A 21,962-nucleotide genomic window follows, 5' to 3' on the forward strand; every position below is an offset into this window, starting at 1 on the left:
CTGGCGGTTCTAGGTAGGCTCTCATTTCGTTAGGCAAAGTAATATTTTGCAGATATATGCAACCTGCATTTTTGGATCCCATGCACTTACGTCAACTGTCCAATCAACAATATTGATGACCTTTTGTATCTGGTTTGAATTTGCATGTAACGTTCTTGGTATTCATTTTTCAATGCAACAAAGAATTCATAAACCCCCGAAAAAAAAAAAAAAAACATTTACGCTTATATTTTTTGTTTTGTTTCGCCAGTTACAAGGTTAAAGTAAAAACATCGAACCGCCATGCTCATAGTAGTTGCCGCAGATTAAGACGCTCGAAATATGCAGAAATACATTAGATCCCTTCACAACTTCGTATCGTGATCCAATCAAACAAACAAGTTAAAGAAAATGTTTTTTCACGTGGAGAACTCGGGTCGGATGAAGGTCTTTTTTGTAAGTTGGGATTAGCGGGTCCACTTTGTAAATTCGACAAAAATAAAGGAAAGATCCTGTCAATTTCCTATAGTCGCTGATTTGCCTCCGACTTAGTTGAACACATAACATGTGAACAAATAGTCCAAACAAAGGTCATGATAGCCAGTTATCGTGAAGTTATGGAATTTTAACATTTTGCCGGAGAGGCTTGGAGGTTCTACGGGCAACACAGAAAGCGCAACGTCGTACAGTTTTTTACGGGCAACAGAGAAAGTACAGTTTTTTTCGATGAGTTACAAGAAGTTTGATGGTGTGGAATGAAGGCTGAAAAGGCTCAAGGCATCAAATAAAAAACCAGAGCGTACAAAAAAATGTCTGTCTCCTTTTAATGCCTCCTCGACATGAAAGTTGTGAAAGGTGTGACGAAATCACTGAAAAGAGCAGAACATTTATAGGTTGTTTCTGGCATAACCTTCCTTCACCGTTATCGCTCTAGCTATTTTTAATATAGAGATATGAAATATCATGGTGGAAGGGGTAAAGCCTGAGAGTTAGAAACATGTGTTTAACTTAAGTTAAACACATGTTTAACTTAAGTTGAATTGATACTTAAGTCTAACTTAAGTATCAAAACCAACACCAGAATGGTTTTCAAGAAGTTGGTTTTTCCTTACCTTCCTCCTTAGTAGTAACCAGGCTTTCGTTGCTGGGCGTTCCGGGGCCGAGTGCATTTTCCGCAACAATGCGAAGCGCGTACTTTGTGACTGGCTGCAGTCCACGAACCGTCGCTGTAGTGTCTGAACTCGTGACCACCAGCTGTGAGACAGGACCACTCCAGGACTCTGCACAATGTCAGAAATGCCCTTGAAGGTAATCATTCTCTACATGATTCGGGTCATACGTGAAAGCATAGCCTCTTATATAGCATGAAAACCTGTGCGAATTCCGCCGGAACAAATAGACCGCCATGTCACGATAAAACAGAGAGGAGTGCGGCAGCTCACAGGAACGATTTTGAAAACACCGTTACACAGGTAGAAGCTGTACGACGCGCCACCTTTCTTTAAAAAAGAAAACAAACAAACAAACAAACAAAAAACCGCGCGAACAAGGCAAATGATTGCTCAATATACTATGCTCCATGAGTTCCAGTATTTTGGAGAGAAGAGGTCACTGCGAATCTGATTGTTAAAGAGTGCTGCCACAGCACCCCGTATTTGAAAAGTGGCAATCTGCAAAAATATTACATAACAATTCTAAAAAAAATGAGATAGAACGAAGTGTGAAAATGGGAAGATATTTCTGAAACTATAGCTAAGTTTTTAACTAGGGGTTTGTGTTTTCTGTAACTAGCTATAAACTCCGAAAATTAGCTCCCGTATAAGTTAGATGAAGTTCGCGGAAAGCCTGAAAACGCCAAATTTGAGTTTTTATTGACAGAAAAAAAAAGGCAAGCTTCAACTGCAGAGAATTATTAGTCTACATTTTTATTTAATGTTTTCCTAGAACTCAGCCCCAATAAACTGTCCGCAGGGCTTTTATTTGATTCGGGACTTCAGACACATCTTTTCTCGGTTCAATTTCTTATCACTACAGGAACGTTTTGCAAATGTTGGGATGACGTCGGTGGTCCTTTAGATCTGAGGAATCTCATGGCCGTGTCCTATTTTCTGCATCACAAGAACCGTTGAAGGGCAACTCCGCTCAATTTTGAAAAATTTAGGCTTACATGGGATTCCATGTCAAAAAGCACTGCTAAACAGCTCTCTAAGTCTTCGGATTTGCGAAATGTGGAGCATTTTTTGTGTAATCTTAATTTAAACATCAGTAGATACCGAAACCGAAACTTAGGTTGCGTCAGGCAACATTGGTCTCGTGTCGTCAGAGTCATGGCCACGTCACGTCGAACCACGTGGTCTAGTGACGTTCGTGGGGGCGAGGCATAGGACACGCGACGCGGGCGTTTCGCATCGCATGGCGTGGACGGTGATGGCCCGGGGAGAGGGGGAAGGGAAAAGACGAAAGAGGAGAGGGGGGAGCGGAGAAACCAAACATGGGGAACAAGACAGATAAACGCGCAGGGCAGAGCAGACTAGCGCATCCGCGTTACGATGATCACGTGGACGCCGTTAGCCAACATCGGGAGGAGAAACTCATGTCGTCATCGTTCAGTTTCGCTCTGAGAAGTAAAAACAAACAAAACGTGAGGATGACGTAGACATGCCTCTGACGTAGTGGCTCAACGTTGGCCGCTCCAACTCCGTCGCAATGACTGCGCTGACGATTGCGCCTCCCGTCGCACGCTAGGGTTAGCAGATTTCGGCGACTTGGCTCGTTTGAAAGTTTGCTGCCCAGTTTATTAAATATATAGACAGAATTAGATCGTAATATTTGTCATGTGGTCGTCCTATATGATACTGAAGAGGGCTGCATGGTTTTTTGTATATTGAAAATGAAGCGGAGTTTCCCTTTAAGGCGCGATGTTTCTTCCGACACCAAAACTTCATAGCGAGAACACCGTTTTTGTAAATATAAGTAGACCCAGAAGGGTACCCCCAAATTCGAAGAAAAACTATTTGAGAGCACAGCCTATTCTATACTGTTTTAGGCCCTCTTTTTTACGTACAAGCTTTTTCACGATTTAGATCCCTGACTGTACTGTCCTCTTGACTTTGGGGATATTGAAATCAATAAATATATTAATATGTGTAAGAAACAAAATGAATGAAAAGCTTCACCCCAAATAGCTTCAATGAGGTGGCTTTATTTGCGTGCAAATTGCAAGAAGCGAGTTGCCGTTATACTTGTAAAGAAATTTGTAATCCCTAGTGCTGATTACAAAGTACGCTTCGAAAAGCTTTTGGCAGTCAGGCTTTACGCACCCCGAAATCTACAATCGGATATTTTTTGTGGGAATTAGTCCATTAGGCAGGACTAAAACCACCGACACTAAGAGGTTTAATATATAATCTGCTAAACTGAATCAAATCTAGTCTTAAAAGAACGAGATGTTCGTAGTCAAAAACCTAAGCATGCGGAAGAAATATCACTTTTAAACCATATCACCTTTAAAATGTTTTTGAACTCAACATGTTTTCGTTTGATTGGATACAAAGTTTTGCTAACGTTTAAATTTGAACACCTTCCAGTGGACGGTGGTCCAATAACTCAAGCGCAACCTTGAGCCTTTGAAAGAGCTGGAGTTATAAAATGTCTGCTGTCCTATCTTTCTTGGTGCTTGAAAGTAGTTTCTTATTTATTAATGATCAAATAAAAATATATTTTTTCATTTATGTGCATTGGCAATGACAAAACTGTTTTTTCTTCTTCTCTATTTTAGAGTTTGTATTTTTAGTTTTGATCGTTAATTATGGTTGTGTCTACGGCAAGATGCTCTCTCATTTGTCATTTATTTTCTGCACAACGAATACCTGTTCCCGAACAGTAATTGTTTTTAATCACTAAGCCATAGACCATATTTTGAGCTTATATTCATGGGCTAGTCGGATCCGAAAAACACTACGACTATTTTTTTGCCATTTATGTTAAGTGTAGATGTGAAATATATACCTAATAGAGGTTGACAGCTGTGATCCAACAATTCCTCAATATGCAGGCCTCAGAAGTTCGCTTACAAAGCCATTTGTCGCCAAGCTCAAAAGCGTTCAAAATAAACGGTGAACTTCAGAAAAATATTAACACGTTTGTAAACGCACATATTTCCTAAGTTCGTTTAAAACAAATATATTTTGCGGCTCTTTAACGTAGTGTTTTTGCTTTCATAGTCAAACTGGCCAACAAAGTGATGAGCTCAAAAATGATGTGCCGTCTACTTTTGATGCACAATTTTATACATTGTTAGGGGATTGAAAATACTCGATTTTTACCAAAGGATTTGAAGCAAGGTTTTCCTCACGAAAAGGGCACATTCGGAAGAACGAGATCTAGAACATTTCCTACACTATTTTTTATCGTAATTAACTATTAAGACCACTGATCTTAACAAAATGAAATAACGTAGAAACTTTGCAAGACGTTGTCATGCTGCTAGTTCTCATAGTCTTTAACGACTGCTCAACACCTGGATGATTAAAATCTCCGAATATTTGAACCGGAAATTTTACGAAACCAAATTCCTTTTTAATTAATTGAAAATGATAAAACATATGGTCTGGTCTGACAGAGAAAGAAAATAATTTTACGAGGGGTTTGATAACGGTGCAATGTAACGTACTAAACAACTAAAGTACGTATCAAAGGCCACAGAAAGAAAACACGGGGGTTTTGCAAATGGCCCAGAACACCCCGATTTATCTTTTTGGAGTAAGTAACCCGTACATTGGCTATTTTAATAAGTTGTACCACACGGCCATCAAGCCTCTCGTGAAAGTTAGTAGCAGAAGATCGACGTCAGTGCGCTGTACGTCGAATTGAAGTTTTGGGGTGTATTATCTGAGACAAAGGGTGTAAGAATACACCCTTTTTTTCTGCGAGTGCACTAAGGCTTGCGTAAAAAAAGGGTTTTAATGCAATTCTTTGCAATTGTTTTATTAACGCTGTATATCTTAATATAATGTTCCTTATTATACAGGGTGAAACAAGGAGACACCAGGCTCTTTAAATCGACCGGAAAATTCGGTTTCTTAACCTATCGCGCTACGACTTTGTGCAGCGTTGCCCGCAGATGGTGCATTTTTTTTTGTAAAATTTGCGAAGAGCGAACTTACCTGAGGAAAACGTAAAAAAAGAAAAAGGCTTAGCTTCTATTGAAACGCAGCGACGCCACCGGTCTGCAAACAATACGGCGCCGTTTCGCACGGGAGACAAGAGATGGCGTAACAAACGCCGTCAACGACCGAGCATGCGGCGCCGAGAGCAGACCTTTTTAGCAGACGATCTTTTCGACTCAAAAGCGGCGCGCGTTCCGCGGGCAGCGAAAATCGCAGAAACAAAAAAGACAGGCGCGGTAACAGCAAGGAACTGCAGTTTCTTGTCTGCAAAAGGGCCGGCTCTCGGCGTCGTCTGCTCGTTCGTCGGCGGCAGTTGGCGTCGCGACCGCTTGCGCCATCTTTTGTCTTCCGTGCGAAACTGCGCCGTGTTCTTTGCAGACCGGTGGCGTCGCTGCATTTCCATAGGAACTAAGCCTTATTCCTTCTTTACTTTTTCCTCAGGTAAAATCGCTCTTCGCAATTTTTACAAAAAAAAAAAAAATTCACCATCTGTGGGCAACGCTGCACAAAGTCGTAGCGCGATAGGTTAAGAAACCGAATTTTCCGGTCGATTTAAAGAGCCTGGCGTATCCTTGTTTCACCCTGTAGAATGAAGTGCTAATCTGATTTTTTTAAGCAATTGAGTATTATGTCTGTAACTGAATACAACTGACAGCCAAGCTGTGCAAGTCAATCCGATATGAGTCAACCCCCAAAGCCATCAGAGAAATCTTCAAAAATAAATGACAGCAACCGTAGCTCTTTTGCTGGGTCGTTGCGACCGGTCTTTTGTAGCTCTTTCTCAAGGGCGAATAGCACACTTGCGTTGACTCCTACTTAGTGCAACCGCAGCGTCATGCGACGCACGGGTTGCTATGGCAAAAGCGAAGTGGAACCCAACAAAACCGGTTTTTGACGTGTTTTCACGAAGCCGACGCAGCTGTTGCCATAGAAGTCGTACGTCGCAAGCCGTTGTAGTCGCCCTCGGTCAGATTCACGCAAAGTGTGTGATCTAGTCTTCACTGTTCTTCGAAAATGAAACGCCACGGAAATCCCCCCTATCCGCCTGCTCCCACGCTTCCTTGGTCGATTCTGTCCTCAGGAGAAAGACGGCCGAGCCGGAGGCAGGACCCTTCGCTCAAAACACCGCAAATTACAAAGATTTTTTCTTTTTTTTTCGTGGTCGTATTTAGCATGTTTGCCTGAAGCCGCTAGTTATTGCACTCCTGGAACGACTTTGTCGCAGCTACTTCTCTCAATAGTAAGATATGAACACCCCTCGGAACCATAATCGCGAAGCGGACAGACTGGACAGGCGCGGCGTGGCGGTCATCTTGAAAATCGTCCCTTACTGGCTCTTTCTAATCTCGCCAAGTCTCGTTTTCGTGACACCCACGCTAGGGCCTATGGTGAAGATCGTGGAGCACGCTACGTGCTCCACGATCCTCGCCACTTTGGTCAAACAGCGCGCCTCCGCTAACTTTCGGCAGCTCCGCTAATTCTCCGCTAGCATCGCAGATGCGCACTGGCCTTATTGCTCTAGCGTACTGCGTAGCGGGTTTACCAAGACGATCTACTAAAAAGGGAGGTTTCGTAGTTGGTTTTCGGCGTCCCACAACGCTCTCCGTAACTTGCTACGATACCCGGAACTCTACAGTGAAGGCCATCGGCGCGCAGGAGCAGTAGCGGCTTCTTCGTTGCGCAGGGCTTAACGGAGGGGGAAACGCGGTCTACGAAAACTTCCCGAAGTATTTAATTTTCTCGCAAAATTTAGCGAAGAAACTGAATTGTGCAATAATCACGTGACGTAAATTTTTGCCGCTAAATATACCTCGCAAATTGAACGGGCGCATAAGTCACGAGACATAAATTTCAGAAAAATTTAGCGGGGAATTTGAATTCGTCTGTGGGTCTCATGACGGTAGGTCACGTGACATCAGTTTTAGTGGATAAACTGTTTTGGTGCACAGGTCACGTGACGTTAATTTTTCCGCCAAATGGAGCAGAGAACATGAATTTGTCTGCAGGTCCCGCGACGTCACGCCATGTAACGCCAATTCTCCTGCCAAATTTAGCGGAGAAACTGAACTGGTGCATAGGTCACGTGAAATAAATTTCTGCTAAATTTAGTGGGAAACCTAAATTTGTCTGCAGGTTGAATGACGTAAGGTCACGTGATATCAATTTTCCCGCCAAATATAGCGTATAAACTGAATTGGAGCACAGGTCACGTGAGATCAATTTTTTCACTAAATTTAGGGGTGTGTAGGTCCCGTGACGTCATTTCACGTGGCATCAATTTTCCCGCCAAATTGAGCGGGGAAACATATTTGGTGCAAAGGTCACGTGACGTCAGTTTTTCCGCTAGCTTTAGCGGGGAAACTAAATTGGTGCATAGGTCACGAGAAGTAAAGTTGTTCGCTAAATTTAGCGGGGAACTTGAATTTGGCTGTAGGTCCCGTGATGTCTGGTCGACTGACATCAATTTACCTGCCAAATGTAGCGTGTGAACTGAATGGGTGCATAGATCACATGACAACAATCGCTCGCTAAATTTAGCGGGGAAACTGAATTTGTCTACGCTTACGCTGTCGCGAAGCCGAGGAGACGGCCCGTAACAGCTGCCGCTGAAACATGCCTCAGGCAATCTACGCGAAGCGCAAGTTCGTCTGCTTCCTTTTACAGTGGTTGTGGTGGCGTCGGAACGCCAAGCTCTGATTGGTTCTGATTGAGGAATAGTGGGTAGACCTCAAGGCATCCTGCTTTGAGTTCTTCCCACTATCCTTCAATCGGACCCAATCAGGGCTCGGCGTTCTGGCGCCACTACATCCCCCGAAAAAGAAGCAGACGAAATTGGGCTCCGCATAGAAACCCCATTGACATATCAACAAGTATTTCAAATGCCTATCTATAATTAGTTTTATATTTAAGTGCGATTCACACACTTGCGTTGAATCCTATCGAGTGGGAGGGTTGCTATGGCAGCAGCAAAACCGGTGTGTAGCCTATTTTGTTGGAGCCGACGCAGATGTTGCCATGGCAACCCTCCCACTCGGTAGGACTCAACGCAAATGAATGAATCGCCCTTTTTAAGTCCATAGGCAGCCGACGTTACAAGCTCATGAGACCAATTGTTCAGCGTCAAAAGCGCTCAGTCATGCTGTTCGTCATGTTTCTCGACGTATTCCATCATCGTTGAATCGATCATGAACTTCAAAAGCACACTGACTTGCGGTTTCGACGCTGCTTGATTGGTCACATCACCTCGTAGTGTCGGCCGTTCTATTGAACTTCTATAAACTAGCATCGATAGAATGATAAGGTGGAGTGCGGAGATGGGGCACGAGACCCAGTTAGAGACCCCTTTTGGAGGGTGCTTTTTTCGTCCGTGTCAGTTGGTTATCGTCTCTTGGAATGGTGTATAGTTGGAGAGGGGAGGGGGGGGGGGGGAGGTCACCAACGCCTATAAACCACACTTGGAATAAATTATGTGCGAACAAATAGTAACATACTTTCAATGTTTTGACCTTCTGGGAGGTTTTCGTTCATATGATTGCCATTCAAGTGCATGACATATACAAGGTGTTCCCTTTTTTAGGCTTTTGCAGGTTTGTTTTAAAAATGTTGTGAAAGCTACACTTAAGCTGTTTTGTGCAGGTGGGTTATACTGCCAGGGGGACATAAAATAAAAGGCTACTAATTGTAATGATCAGTTAGCTAATTAAGTAAAGTTTTTAACTGACTTTTTAACGAATGAAAACATATATGTGGTTCTAATTAGAAACTTGCTGAGCGTTATCGAAAACCCGTAAATCAGTCGTTTTCAGAAATACTTTCAGCACGTGAGAAGCGTAGTACTGCACTAAATTTACGACTTTTCTATCCATCGTCTGTTGCTCTTCGGCAGCGTTTTTTTCTATCGACTTTCGAAAAATCTTGGTTTATAGAGGTAAGATGTATCTTATACACAAATTGTACACAAAACATATACTGAATTTAACAACTTTCCTCTTCCCTTTCTAGCGACAATATATAAAAACAAAATATGAATAATACTTCAGATTTTTTACGATGTGCACATACGGATACATTACAAATACACACGCCGCGGAGCACTCACAACACTACTAAATAATTCAGTAGTGTTGACTGCTCCGCCACTATATAGTATACCTTAGAATTAAAAGGCAATCACTCGAACTATGACCATCCCAGAAAATAAAAATATTACAGGTGTGCTTCTCTATTTCGCGCATAATTTATACGAAATGTGGTTGATAAGGGTCGGTAAACCGCATCTCCAAGTATGTTGTTTGATCAAATAGTTGCGTGACTAATTGTGTAGCGAAAAATGAGAGGGCGGCAGAGAAATTCGCGCATAGTAGTCGAACACTGGGACCGTCCTGCGTCAATATGGCAAAGGGCGTAGTTCTGTGAACATTTGTAACAGTGCTACACGAGTTTGTTTGGCCACATGCAGGAGCAAAATATTTTATGCTCGTGCATGCGGTCTTTAGTCTGAGAACCAAAGCGAGAGTGATTATTGATTTCACATAAAACTGGGCAAATTTAATACAGAGACTTATGAAATTGTATAGAAGGCTTATGTCAAAAAGCAGTGAGGCGTGCGAGGTGTTTCGAGTCGTACTCGCGCGTCAAGAACGGCAGAACTTGAATAAAGTCAAGGAAAGGTAAGATAAGGACGCCCAACCGCTTTTCTTCTTCAAGTGATGTCCTGCGTTTACTGAAAAGGCGAGGCCACCTAAAATCGTTCACAAAAGTCTCTGCTTTTTTACACAAGACTGCTGAATCATTAAAACGGTCTCTCTTTCTTATGTGCCCAGTTTGACGCAGAATTGATGTTCGCTCTCTCTCCGCTTTGCAGTCTGAGGTGAAATCGCCAGTCTGGCCGTGCACGTGGTCACATAAACTCGCGCAGCTCTACTACAAGTGGTCACAGAGCGACGCACTTTGGTATAACGCGACAGAAAGGTCCCTTGCTTCCACTGCGGCGCGCCCATCACAGTGATGTCCTCTCTTTTTATGCTACAAAATCAGTCCCTGAACTTTTTAATAACGCCTCGTATAACGCATTACAATATGCGCTCATTATTTCACACAGTCGAAAAAGCAGTCACCGCAAGAAGGCTCCAACTGGATGTGGTACCGTTTCTCCGCACTGCACCTTGTTATTTCATTGATTCTAGTCTATATAAATTCCCAAGAAATATGGTGACAAAGTTTATCGAGACGTGGTGAAAAAAAAGCTTCTCTGTAGTATTTCTACCGGATGTACTCTATAGAGTCCGGCTGAAAGAAAATTGATTGAAAGTCTACTGAAAATGCTCGATACGACGTGACCGGATACGAAGTTTGAAGAGCCGTTATTGTGGGCAGGATTTGTATAGACTGACTGAAAAGTTCTTTGTAAGGGTTGAAACGGTTATGTGTTATTGTTCAGTAGAGAGTCTTAGAATGTGAGATCTCAGTGCATTGGTTTCCCCAAGCAGCTTGGGGCATCGCACAAAGTGCGCGTAAAACGCCTGAGTATGCGGAGTGCATCGCCACCGGCTGATTGAGGGAGCTGGAGCTGGGTCCTGTATTCAAGAACACTTTAATGCCAACGCGCCATTGCTAGCAACAGCGAATGTTGCCCCCTCCAATAGTTATTAAATTGAGTAAGCTACATAATTTGATTAGCCTAGTTGACGTAAGCGCAGCCCTTCTAAATTTTGTTTTAATTCATATTTCTAAATTAAACTTTTTTTCTCTCGATGTACATTACTATACTAAGTGGTACGCGAAAACGGCGTTTTCTCTTGTTACTAGCTGCAGTGAAACTTCTTAGTAAGGGCTCCGAATGACCGTATTCCACTGGATTGATTGTTTCTACGGCAATCTTGGGTGTAACAGAGAAGACCTAGCCGTTACGAGCTTATGCCAACTAGCTTGCTCTTCGCATCTTTTTTTTAAAGTAAGCTACAGTCACTTGCTCAGGGCGTGGCTTAAGCTCACTCTTCTTACTTTGTGATTCACTGTTCAGAGTACTTACTGTGACGCACAACAATAAAATGCTTCAGACTCGCCACGTGCTGCGTTTCTTCAGATTTAATTTACTATGTCCTTCATTCAACCTTACGTCCAGACGCAGCGGATGCTACGAGCTGATAGTACAAATCACACAGTTCCAAAAGCGCACCATCATTCTGTTCGTCGTGTTTTTGTACGTGTTCTATCATCGCTGAAGCAACTTTAAACCAGTGTTGAACAAAATTCTCGATAAAATTATTTAAGTTAAGTTACTTAATACCTGCTTCATAAAGTATTTAAATACTACTCAAGTTACTTTCACTATAAAATATCTTGAGTAGAGTACAAATACTTAGAAATGTAATTCAATTAGTTTTGAAGATACTTCCGCATTGCGTACTTTCTATCGACGTCAGTGACAACGACAACTATACAGCTGCGCAAATCTGACTTACCAGAATGGCTTATTAGCACGCAACAACATAAAACGGGAAAATAAAGTATGGTAGGGCTATTTTATGCAGTCCGACTATAAGAAGGAAAATGTTGTCACGAATGGCAAATGATGAGGCGGCGAATAACTGAACAAACCAAAAGTTTAATGGGGCGAACTTATGGCCAAAACAAAATAGACAAAGGCTAGCGTTGATGTCGGCGAAACAGCAGGATCGACCGCTAGGGCGAGACTAACTCCGGACCGCCACTCGGAGCACCTTTCGTACCCGCGCGTGTTCTGGGGCATTCGGCGTCGAAATTTCGGCGCGTAAAACATTCGTAACTCATCAGACGACAAGGTTCTCGAACTTATGAGGTTGTCAAATTGAAAGAATGAATAAAAGAGAAGTTCGCTCCCCGGTTTCGAACCCGGAGCCTCCGCACGAGAGCCTCCGCGCGAGAGCCAAGCCCAGTAACCATTCGGCCAGAAGCTCGCTGGGCAACGCGCGTGTTAATTAATATCACTGATAGATGTTACAAAACATTTCTGGGACAACAAAAAAGAGGTGATGTTACAAAACATTTCTGGGACAACAAAAAAGAGGTCGCTTTATGGGGAGCAGATCAGACCGTGCGCCCTAAGCGGTTCACTTTAGAGCTAGACGGATGGGGACAACAAGTACAATGGCTCAGCGCTCGGCTAACCGAACGCGGCGTCAGCGTTCGGCTGGAGTTCATGTTCTCCAGTGAGGGGAGGAAAGGCTCTTTTGTTACCACTCCGGCCTGCATGAACAATGCAGCATGCAGGGTGCCCAGCTCAGCACGAAAGCCCAAGTGGGTCAAGCTTGCATCCTCTGGGGACTACTTTCGGCAGAGATGCGGCACTTAACGTCACTTTACTAATTGTTGGTACTTTTTAATTAAACCGTGCCCCGCGCTCTATTAAAAAAACATGACATGAACATGCCCACAAGGGTGTGGGCATTTGCACAGGCTTTGTGTTGGGCAAACATTGAGGTGTGGGGGTCAAAAAAGGGTCAGAGCGCTTCTCCAATAGTGACATCGCTGAATATCACGTCCGGCGGCGCACTTTAGATACATCGTTTAACTACAATCCATATGGGGAGTTCACTATAAACGAACTTGGGACACGGATATGAGTGGATGGATAACAAAGAGAACCCACATGATAGCCACGGCAGTCGTCACACCCTCTTCAAGTAGGTTGCGTTCAGAAAGGCACTCAGCGTTGGGGGACACTGTTGAAATTTTGTAGGTCGTCCCGCTCGCAGTTCGTCTCCTCTACTGTTCTTTGCTTATCACTGTTCCCCTACAGACAGTGTTCGCCAGAGCAATAAGTGCCAAACAAACAACGCAAAAAAAACCTCGACGTTTTGCCTTAGCGGGGTCAAATATACAAATTCAAAACAAAAATGTCTACTTTTTTGTGTGTGTCCAGTTCTCATTTTCTTTTATTTGCTATTTTCTGGACACTCAAGTCTGCATTCTTGTCGTAGGTCGTTTCGCTTTCTGCGTTGCGCCGCAGTGTGGCATCTGTACTTTCGTAAAACCACACCTTTTGTTTGAGAATTTTTTTGGGAGAAACTCTATAGAAACAAAAGGCGCCTTTGGGAAGGCGAGGGGAGAACCTTCATCGTACAAATTTTGGGCTTAAATATGAGTCACAATTGGAAAAAAAAGCGATGTTTTCACGAGCTCAGTCAAAGTCACCGTAGCTAGTCGGAGCTAGCAACAGGATTTGGTTGCTTGAACGAATGTTCACGTTTGCTCGTGCCACGCCCACGCCACTTCATACCGAAAAACTTCGAAAATGGCGGAATGTAGAAAATGTATTTAAGGTAATGAGTACAAGATACTCAGAATTGTAATTAAAATAGAGTATCAAATACTCTCGATCAAAGGTATTTGCAAGATACCAAGATACTTCAAAAAATATTTAAGAGACAGTATCTTGAGTAGAGTATTTGAGATAGGCACAAGTCTGCTTTAAACAAATAAGGCCTAAGGACTTCCGTTTTTGATGCTGCCCTATTTGGTTCCATTACACTGTAACTTCGGCTGCGTCTGCACCTAAAGTCAAACGAAGTGTATAGCAAAGAGTTCTTCATAATAAAAAAGAATATACTTTAGTGTTTCTGCTTCCTACAATTTTGTTTGTTTGTTTTGCTTCTAAATTTATTCAGTTATTCTTACACTTACGCCGGTTCAATTAAGGGTTTTTCGTTTTTAAGCGTAAAAATGCTATGGAAAATTATAAAGAAATGTCCCACACCGGTAATTGAAGCTTTTACCATCAACCAAAACGCACGAAGTGTAAGAAAATTGATCTCTTTACCTTTTTGCAGCTTGTGCTGGAGTACGTATTTGGTGATTTGACTGTTGCCGTTGTAAGGAGCATTCCACTGCAACGTGGCCGAGCGACTCGTGAAGTTCATGACCTCAACACCTGTCGGCGCGTCGGGAGGCTCTGCAAAAAATAATACAAAAGTGGGTGTAATTTATCGCTTCTTCGCTTCACTTTTTTGACATGAGATACATAAAATACGTGTGTTTCGTTACGTGACTTATCATTCTCTAATCGTTTCTTTATCAGTTTATTTGATTTATTTACATAGATTTAGATATACTGCGCCTTGCAACACAATGTGAGGGCATGGTACGCTGCTTTATTTTGAGCACACATTATTAAATGAAGACGACGAATGCAACATAAAAAAATGATATCGCGGCGTGGAGGAGCCCAACTCGTGTACTTAGATGTTAAAGTGTTTCCATAGGCTCGATAAAGGTCATACATTTTGTGGGCCGAATTTGCTATCCGATCGGCGACGAAGTAAAGAAAGCGTGGATCGTCTGCCAACTTCTCCCATCTTCTCTCGCTTTCCCTCTTGCTAGGCGACAATGGAACGCATGCACACTTTGACTCGACACCAAGGGGTGTCGAGGCATTAAATTGCTAACGCCTTTCACAGTTTGAGTTGGTTCCTCTTTTGAATTTATAGTTTCGCTCAGCACAACTACGAAGTGGAGAATTCGTGACAACGTTATTTTCAAAGAAAAAAAAACGGGTAAAGTGCAGGCGAGCTGGTGCAAGCAATACATGATTATTGAAGCCTGAGACTGTGGCTTGAAAAACGGAAACTCGTGAAGTAGAAAGAAAAAGGGGCAGACAACGTCTGAAACTCAGCTCAGGGCTGAGTTTGAGACGTCCTCTGTCCCTTTTTCTTTTTACTTCAAGAGTTTCCGTTTTAGAGCGCAGCTCCTAGGCGCCAGTTTCCGGCTTGAGCGGCGTCGGCGTCGCCGTCGCCATCGGTATCGGCGTCGGCGTGGCCGTCGGCGTAACCGCGCGGTGCATTATGGGACGCGTGACGTCACTGATGACGTCATCAGTGACGTCACGCGTCCCATAATGCACGGCGCGGTTACGCCGACGGCGACGCCGACGCCGACGCCAATATAATGTAATGTTTATAAATATAATTACCGTAATTTTCTATTTTCATTATTTTCATAACCGTGGGGCAGGGTCACGTGACCTCGGGGAGTAAGGGGGGAAGGGTCACGTGACCTTAGGGGGCCAGGTGACCTGGGGGAGAGATCACGTGACTTGGGGGGTCACGTGACCTTCCGGCTTGAGCGGCGTCGGCGTCGCTGTCACCGTCGCCGTCGGCGTAACCGCGAGCCCCCCCCCCCCCCCGCCCCCCACCCAAGGACCTCAGGAGGACCTCGGGAGGAACTCGGGAAAACCTCGGGCCACGTGACCTGCGGGGGTCACGTGACCTGAGAGGGTCACATGACCGGGGGGTGACGTGACCTCGCGTTTATGCTGACGGCGACGGTGACGTCATCACTGATTCAATTATTTGAATAATTATTAAATTATTAAACATTCTGAAATCAATCCCTGTTGACGTCATCAGTGACGTCACTGATTACGCTGACGTCACTGATGACGTCATCGGCATCGTAATCGTCACTGATGACGTCACTGATGACGTCATCGTCACGTGAGCTCTAGGGGTCACCTGACCCCGGTGACGTCACATGACCCCCGTGAGGTCACGCGCCCCTCGGGAGGCGACGGCGACGCCGCTCGGAGAGAGGAGTACCAGACAGGATGAGGACGTGAGGAGGAGGGAGGAGGGGTATACCTTCCCCTCAGTACCCTCCCTCCTCCTCCTCAAGAGCCGCGCTCTAATTAGGCGTTGCAGGAAGTTGTAAACGGGTTTCATTTTTTCAAACCACTCAGGTTTCAATCATCATGTGTTATTTTCAAAGAAGTTTGAACCTTAGAAAGGCCCGAGAGACAAATATAGATATGAACGGATTCTGTTTTATTGCGAAGAGTTTAATTGATCACGCAGTATTGATTATTGAAAACCGGAGAATAAAATGCTCACATAATTAAATTTTTGAAATTTGAAATTAATAAACAATTGCTTTTTTCTTTTTTCAGAATTAATTAAGGAATTCAAATTTCTTTAACTATTGATCAGTCGATTAGCCTCTGACTTGAAGGTATTAGGTAGTGTTAGAAACAGCAACACATAATTCAATATCCAAAATGCGTAACGAAAGATTTGAAATAATGTCTAATGGAGCAACGAATATTTAACAATGCACGTACATTCAAATTTCTACTAATACCACTGAAGTATTGGTTTTTTTCAAACTGTGTAATACAAGCGTATTTTTTCTTCTTCACACGTTGCGTTAGTGGAGTGAGAGGCACGTGTTTCCCACCAACCGTTATTAAACTGCGCAAAAATAAAACCGAACTAAACGTTTCAACATTTTATTGCATACAAGCCTAAGTGCTTTCGAAAACAACTGATTCCCGATTTTCTGGAATTCGCTATAAATGTTCATCAGGAGAAAAAAACAATATGATTTCCACAGATTGTTCATCTTTACCTGTCGGGGGTCAGGGCTGTAAAAATGAACATATGTGTTAATTGAATAATAAAGAAAACACAAGCGTGAGACAAACTTGTGAAAACTCTGCTGCCTGTCTTTAGCGAGTAAATATATAAGGGTGGAGGCGAGCTGGTAAACACTAACCACGTAGAATTAACCTCAGGCTGGGGTAAAAACCAGGGTTCCTCAGACTGGGAATCAGCATCAGGAATCAGCATCAGATACAGGACTACGTCAGCCGGTGTAAAACATGCATTCAGCATCGACGACCACACACAGAGCCTCTGCATCCGACTCTTTTAGCCGATCGCCCGTGGCAGGAACTCGGAACAGACATTTTCTAGCTCAGTGGAAAGAAGTACGTAGTAGACATCGACTACTACTCGAAGTTCATAGAGTTGGAAGAACTTTTACGAACAAACACAAAACACATAACAAAAGTGTTCAGCCAGATATTCGCGAGGCATGGATGCCCAGAAGTACTACACTCGAATAATGGCCCTCCGTTTCGATCAAACGACTTACGGCGGTTTGCAAACGAATGGGAAGTCAAATTGGTGACTTCGAGCCCTTACTACGCTCAAAGTAATGGAGAGGCTGAGCGAGCTGTACAAACAGCCATAACTCTCCTGAGCAGATCACCCAATGTAGCACAGGCTCTTCTTGCCCACAGAACAGCTCGAGGCTTAGAAGGTCTCTCTCCAGCGGAACTCCTCATGGGGAGGAAGTTACGTTCAACAGTTACAACTGCGCCAAATACACTGACGCCCCGGTGGCACCATGTACGCAAGTATAGGCGACAGTACGACAAACGAAAAACAAGAGAAGCCTCGCACTACAATCGACGCCATCCTACAAGAGATCGCAAAACGATACCTCCTCACTCAGAGGTGTGGATAGACGCGGGCGCAGCTTCTCAAACAAGAATACACCACCAGGTGGGAATGCCGCGGTCACACGTGATGGAAACAAGTGAAGGAACAGTGAGACACACAAGCCGTCATCTGCAGCCCGCGTCTTTGGAAGTGGACCACCAGACGGTCGGACAACAGCAGCCCGCGAGTTCGGATGTACACAACCGGAAAGTCGGGCAACAATGCACCGAAACCTTCTCAAGTGTAACAAGGAGCGGCAGGGTATCACGCCCACCAGACTGCTACGGACATTAATGCTTCGAAAGGAGGAGTTGTCATATAAAGCGCCTCGCGGTCTGGGAGGCGTGTGGGGACAAAAAGAAGACGAGTGGTGTGCACGATTGAGGGATAAACCCGACGGTGTTCTAGTTACTCTTGTCTCGGCTCCTCTTTACATAGCACTCTGTAACACGACAATTACGTTATTGAATTTGTCAGTTCAGTCGTTGAGTGATTTATTTATAAGCCGGTTAAAAAACCTAAAAAGAGCACCCATACATAGAAAAACATACATAGAGGGGCTACAGTATGACTAAAGTTCCATATTTTCGGAAAAATCCGAAAAAAATCCGAGAAACACTCGCCGGTAATTTTCCGTCAATTCGGGTTTATACCAACAAAAAAAAAAAAAAAACTCCGGATGTCGAGATCACAGCGACAAAATAAACAGCAAAAAAGAGGAAGTTTTACAACAAAACTTTATAAGAGCACAAGGTATGTGGTCTTGAGGAGATTCCACTTCAGTTTCCTTTGAAATTGGGAACTACTGCTTGTAGCACGAGGGGGTTCCTTCGGGACAACGGGTCATGGTACCCGGACCTTATTTATGTTGTTTTCAATTTTGTTTTTAAATTTTAGGCAGTAAAATAAACACCGAATTTCAAAGAATCGGGAATCAAAAATAAACTCCGATAAACCCCGAATCCCCGACGAAAAATAAACTCCGAAAACCGCCCTCCGTATTTCACAAGACATAGTCTTCGAAAAAACGGAATCCAAACTATCACCTGAAAGAGTTAACAATAGCGTGTAACAAGCTCACATTCTAGTCAAGTTCTTAGAACATGTATAGCTGCGTCTGAGAAACTACTGTGTTGAGTTGCTCGTTAGACTGTTGCCTTCGTGGGCCTTCCACGCTCTTCTTGAACATAATCATCATAAGAGGAAACTTCACAGATAAATAAACTTGAATAAATTAGCACATTTCCATGTCTAAAATTATGTCGATCCCACGTCGTAAACGCACCCAACGGGCGACAAAACCATGTCAGAAAAAAAAAAAAACTGGTGTCGTTAGCGATGGGGTTTTATAATCAGTACGAGCTCCTTACGAAATTTGAAACCAAAACTGACCGAATCGCGGTGAAGGGATGTCGTAAAAATGTCTTTAGAAACTTAGGAGTAAAAGAGGTGTAATCTAACTATTGCTAAAAGCGCAGGAAAAAATGTGTAGATTATAACTAGCACCTACATGCCATTTGTTTCGTGTGCAATGGAGTAGGGAGTGGATTTCTCGTTTCAACTCATGAAGATATTTTCTTTTGTTTAGTGGATATCACTTTTAATTGACACTCAGCTTACAGTATTTTATTAGTAAATTATTTTAATGCACCAAGCTCCAAAGTTCTATTTAGAGTATTGTCCCGAAATTCTGTCGGAAAAACAAGCATTGCATTATGCTACTTTCCTCTAAATTGTGACTGTAGGTGAGTCTTTGATTCTAGCATTAATTTCGAGTTACAAAACACGTTTGAATTCTTATAACCTCATTTATATATAACGATGGAGTGCTTTGTAACCTGGGCTGAAGCCATTTTCGGCATCCGAAATAATTGAGAAAAAAATAAGCGTGACATTGTCGCATAATTAACTTGAATAATGTACTTTTATTCATGCTGGAATTCTAGTGCAAAAACCCTTCTTTGGACGTGGAATTGATATTCGCATCACACAGCCCATGTTACATAACACATGCATCAAATGGGCCGGTGTATTTCTGACAAGGACTATTTTTACCTCCGTTGGATGTCTGACAAATATATCAGCTTCGTCCAAAAACAACTTTCCAAGAGTACAAAAAACATGGTCCCATGGATCGCTACACCAAGTTGTCTTTGTCGATAGCTTAAGTCCGCAGGAATGTTGTAATTTCTCAGACGCAGCAACATGCTGTTGAAACTTGATTGAAATGTGAGCTTGCTAGATGCTATTGTTAATTTTTCCAGGTCATACAGTAGCCCCTCTACGTACGCTTCTTCACGTAGGTGAGCTCTTTTTAGGCTTTTTACCTGTTTGTAAATACATGACTCAACGACTGGACTGTACAAAGCCACGACGTATAATTACAATACATGCTGTTAGCGAACTTCATGCTGTTAGCGAACTTCATTTAGCAAATAACAATACATCTGCTTCCTTTCGATTTAATGAGCGTATTATTGCAATGTTGTAATTTAATGCGAAATAATTAAAAGTTCCAAGTTAACAGCAATTCTGCACCCGTCAACTTGCTCATGTATTGTATTAACCATATGCGTGTTTCTATACCTCAAAGGCGCACTAACCTCTTGTTTAAAAGGCATTGAACTTCTAATTTTACTAAATCTGCAGTTTTTATAGCTTCATTTGACCGCTAGGAACATTTGCATGCAGTGTCTATAGGGAATAGGAACGGATTTTTTTTTTCTTTGCTATGATTTGCAGAAAGACAGAAGCACGATAGCGCCGTGATGACGGTTCTTTAGACTCTGGGATCGGGATACGGGCGACGTATCTTTAGACTCCGGGTTCCGCGTACGTCCGAACTATCTTTAAACTCTCGGATCAGAATATGTCCGACGTACCTTCAGCCACAGCGTTTTAATTTTCAGAGAATGCACCTCTGTTTAGTTTTCTTTCAATTTCATGTTTTTTTTTACCAAAACGATGCGTCGCCTGCCCGTTGATATCCGTCGTCAATCGTGTTTTGGGTAGCGCTTTAATTTTCTAACACTCCGTAGTTTTCTGAAAGCTGACTTTTTATAGTATCGCTAGTCAACTAAAACTTAGTTAACTATCGATAGTTAACTTACTAGTTAACTATCGATAGTACTATCGATATTACTATTGATTGCACTATCGCTAGTGATATCGTAAGTCAACTATTGATAACACGATCGATGGTACCATCGATTGTAAACTACATATAATACTATCGATATCCGACTATAAAAAGTCAACTACTGATAGCACTATTGATAGTACTATCGATAGCTCACTATTGATAGTTTCCGACACTATCGGTACTTTTGGAAAACAACCAGCGATAGTATGAATAGTCCAATTGTCGATAATTTGGCGTCACTAGTAAGAGGACGACAAACAATCTTCAAAAGTCGATCAGGCAATGTTGGCGTTCGCCTTATTCTGGGGAACGAAACGTTTGATCGGATTCAAGTTCACTCCGAACGCTGAAACAGCGTTCTTGTCCAATGCATGATAAAAGTACGTGCTCCAACACTGAAGGCCTCGGATAATTAAAGCAGTAGGTACCAGATGGCGGGCACTTCCGAAAACGGTCTAATATTATGGGCGCGAACAATTGTCGCTACGCAGTCTTGGACTCGTTATTGGTTGGTTCTCACGGTGCATACTGGGAAGGTGCGTGCGCGGTGATTTGTATTATTCTTTAGGGATAGAAAGTGAGACAGAGGAGCTGGTGAGATCACGTGGGGTCCTTAGATCACCGAGCTTTGATTGGAAGGACAATATATAGATGCAAAGGATGGCTGCCTGTGTCTCTACTCACTGTTCAAACGCTTTCGAACGCCAAATGTCAGCGTCCCGTGTTCGGCTTTTGCGTTCGGCAAGTGAGATGAGATAGGGGTGGCTATCTTTATTTAAGCCCACTGAATATTCCAACCACAGTTGGGTGTTTTTTCGTCCATACGATCTCTCATCTGCCCATGTTTCCCAATTTCGACCTGCATAACCGTTTTATCCCAATATAAGAAACGAATCTTCTTTATACGCCTGTATTTCTGACCCACTATTTAATCGGCTATTTTTAGACTTTTTACTTCGAACGCCCAGCTACTCAGTTTACATTGATGAAACTATGGCAAGAAATCCGAAACTAAAAAAAAAACGGCACTCTTGATCCAAAAAAAACCGAACAACGGGAAGTGCGTCTCTGCGGTGTGTTCACTTGACGTTACGTGAAAGAGGCGTGCTCGCCTTAGATCCCAGTTCAGTGATCGACCGCTTCTTCGAACATTCGGGGAGTGGGCGATCCCAGGCTCCTTGCAAACCCAGTCAAGTCGACTAGGAAACGTCCCTGTAATTCCCTAGCTTGTCGCCTGTGGTATTTTTACGGAGGTTTAAGGCAATAACAGATTCACATATCGTTGCATGTTCAAGCGGCAAGCGTGCTACGAATCAATTATGTGCAATGTATCTTATTTTTTTTTCCGAAGCATGTGCTCTGTTACCGAGTGTGTTAAGTTAAGGCACCGCATCTCGGTGCACTTAGACCTGTAGC

The 21,962-nt window shown here is 43.1% G+C and overlaps 1 protein-coding gene across 1 annotated transcript in view; it reads right to left on the reverse strand.

The window, feature by feature from the left end:
• Positions 1-21,962, reverse strand: part of LOC8043631 (Down syndrome cell adhesion molecule-like protein Dscam2) — a 183,498-nt gene that overhangs the window by 44,709 nt on the left and 116,827 nt on the right. Inside the window, exons 15-16 of the mRNA XM_040501709.2 lie at positions 13,948-14,079; positions 1,092-1,259 (exon numbers count right to left, since the gene is read on the reverse strand). Of these exons, the coding sequence (XP_040357643.2) occupies positions 1,092-1,259; positions 13,948-14,079 (300 nt within the window). The remainder of the gene's footprint in view (positions 1-1,091; positions 1,260-13,947; positions 14,080-21,962) is intronic.

Source organism: Ixodes scapularis, unplaced genomic scaffold, assembly GCF_016920785.2.
Source record: "Ixodes scapularis isolate PalLabHiFi unplaced genomic scaffold, ASM1692078v2 PGA_scaffold7__128_contigs__length_106722199, whole genome shotgun sequence".
NCBI classification, from domain to species: Eukaryota; Metazoa; Arthropoda; class Arachnida; order Ixodida; family Ixodidae; genus Ixodes; species Ixodes scapularis.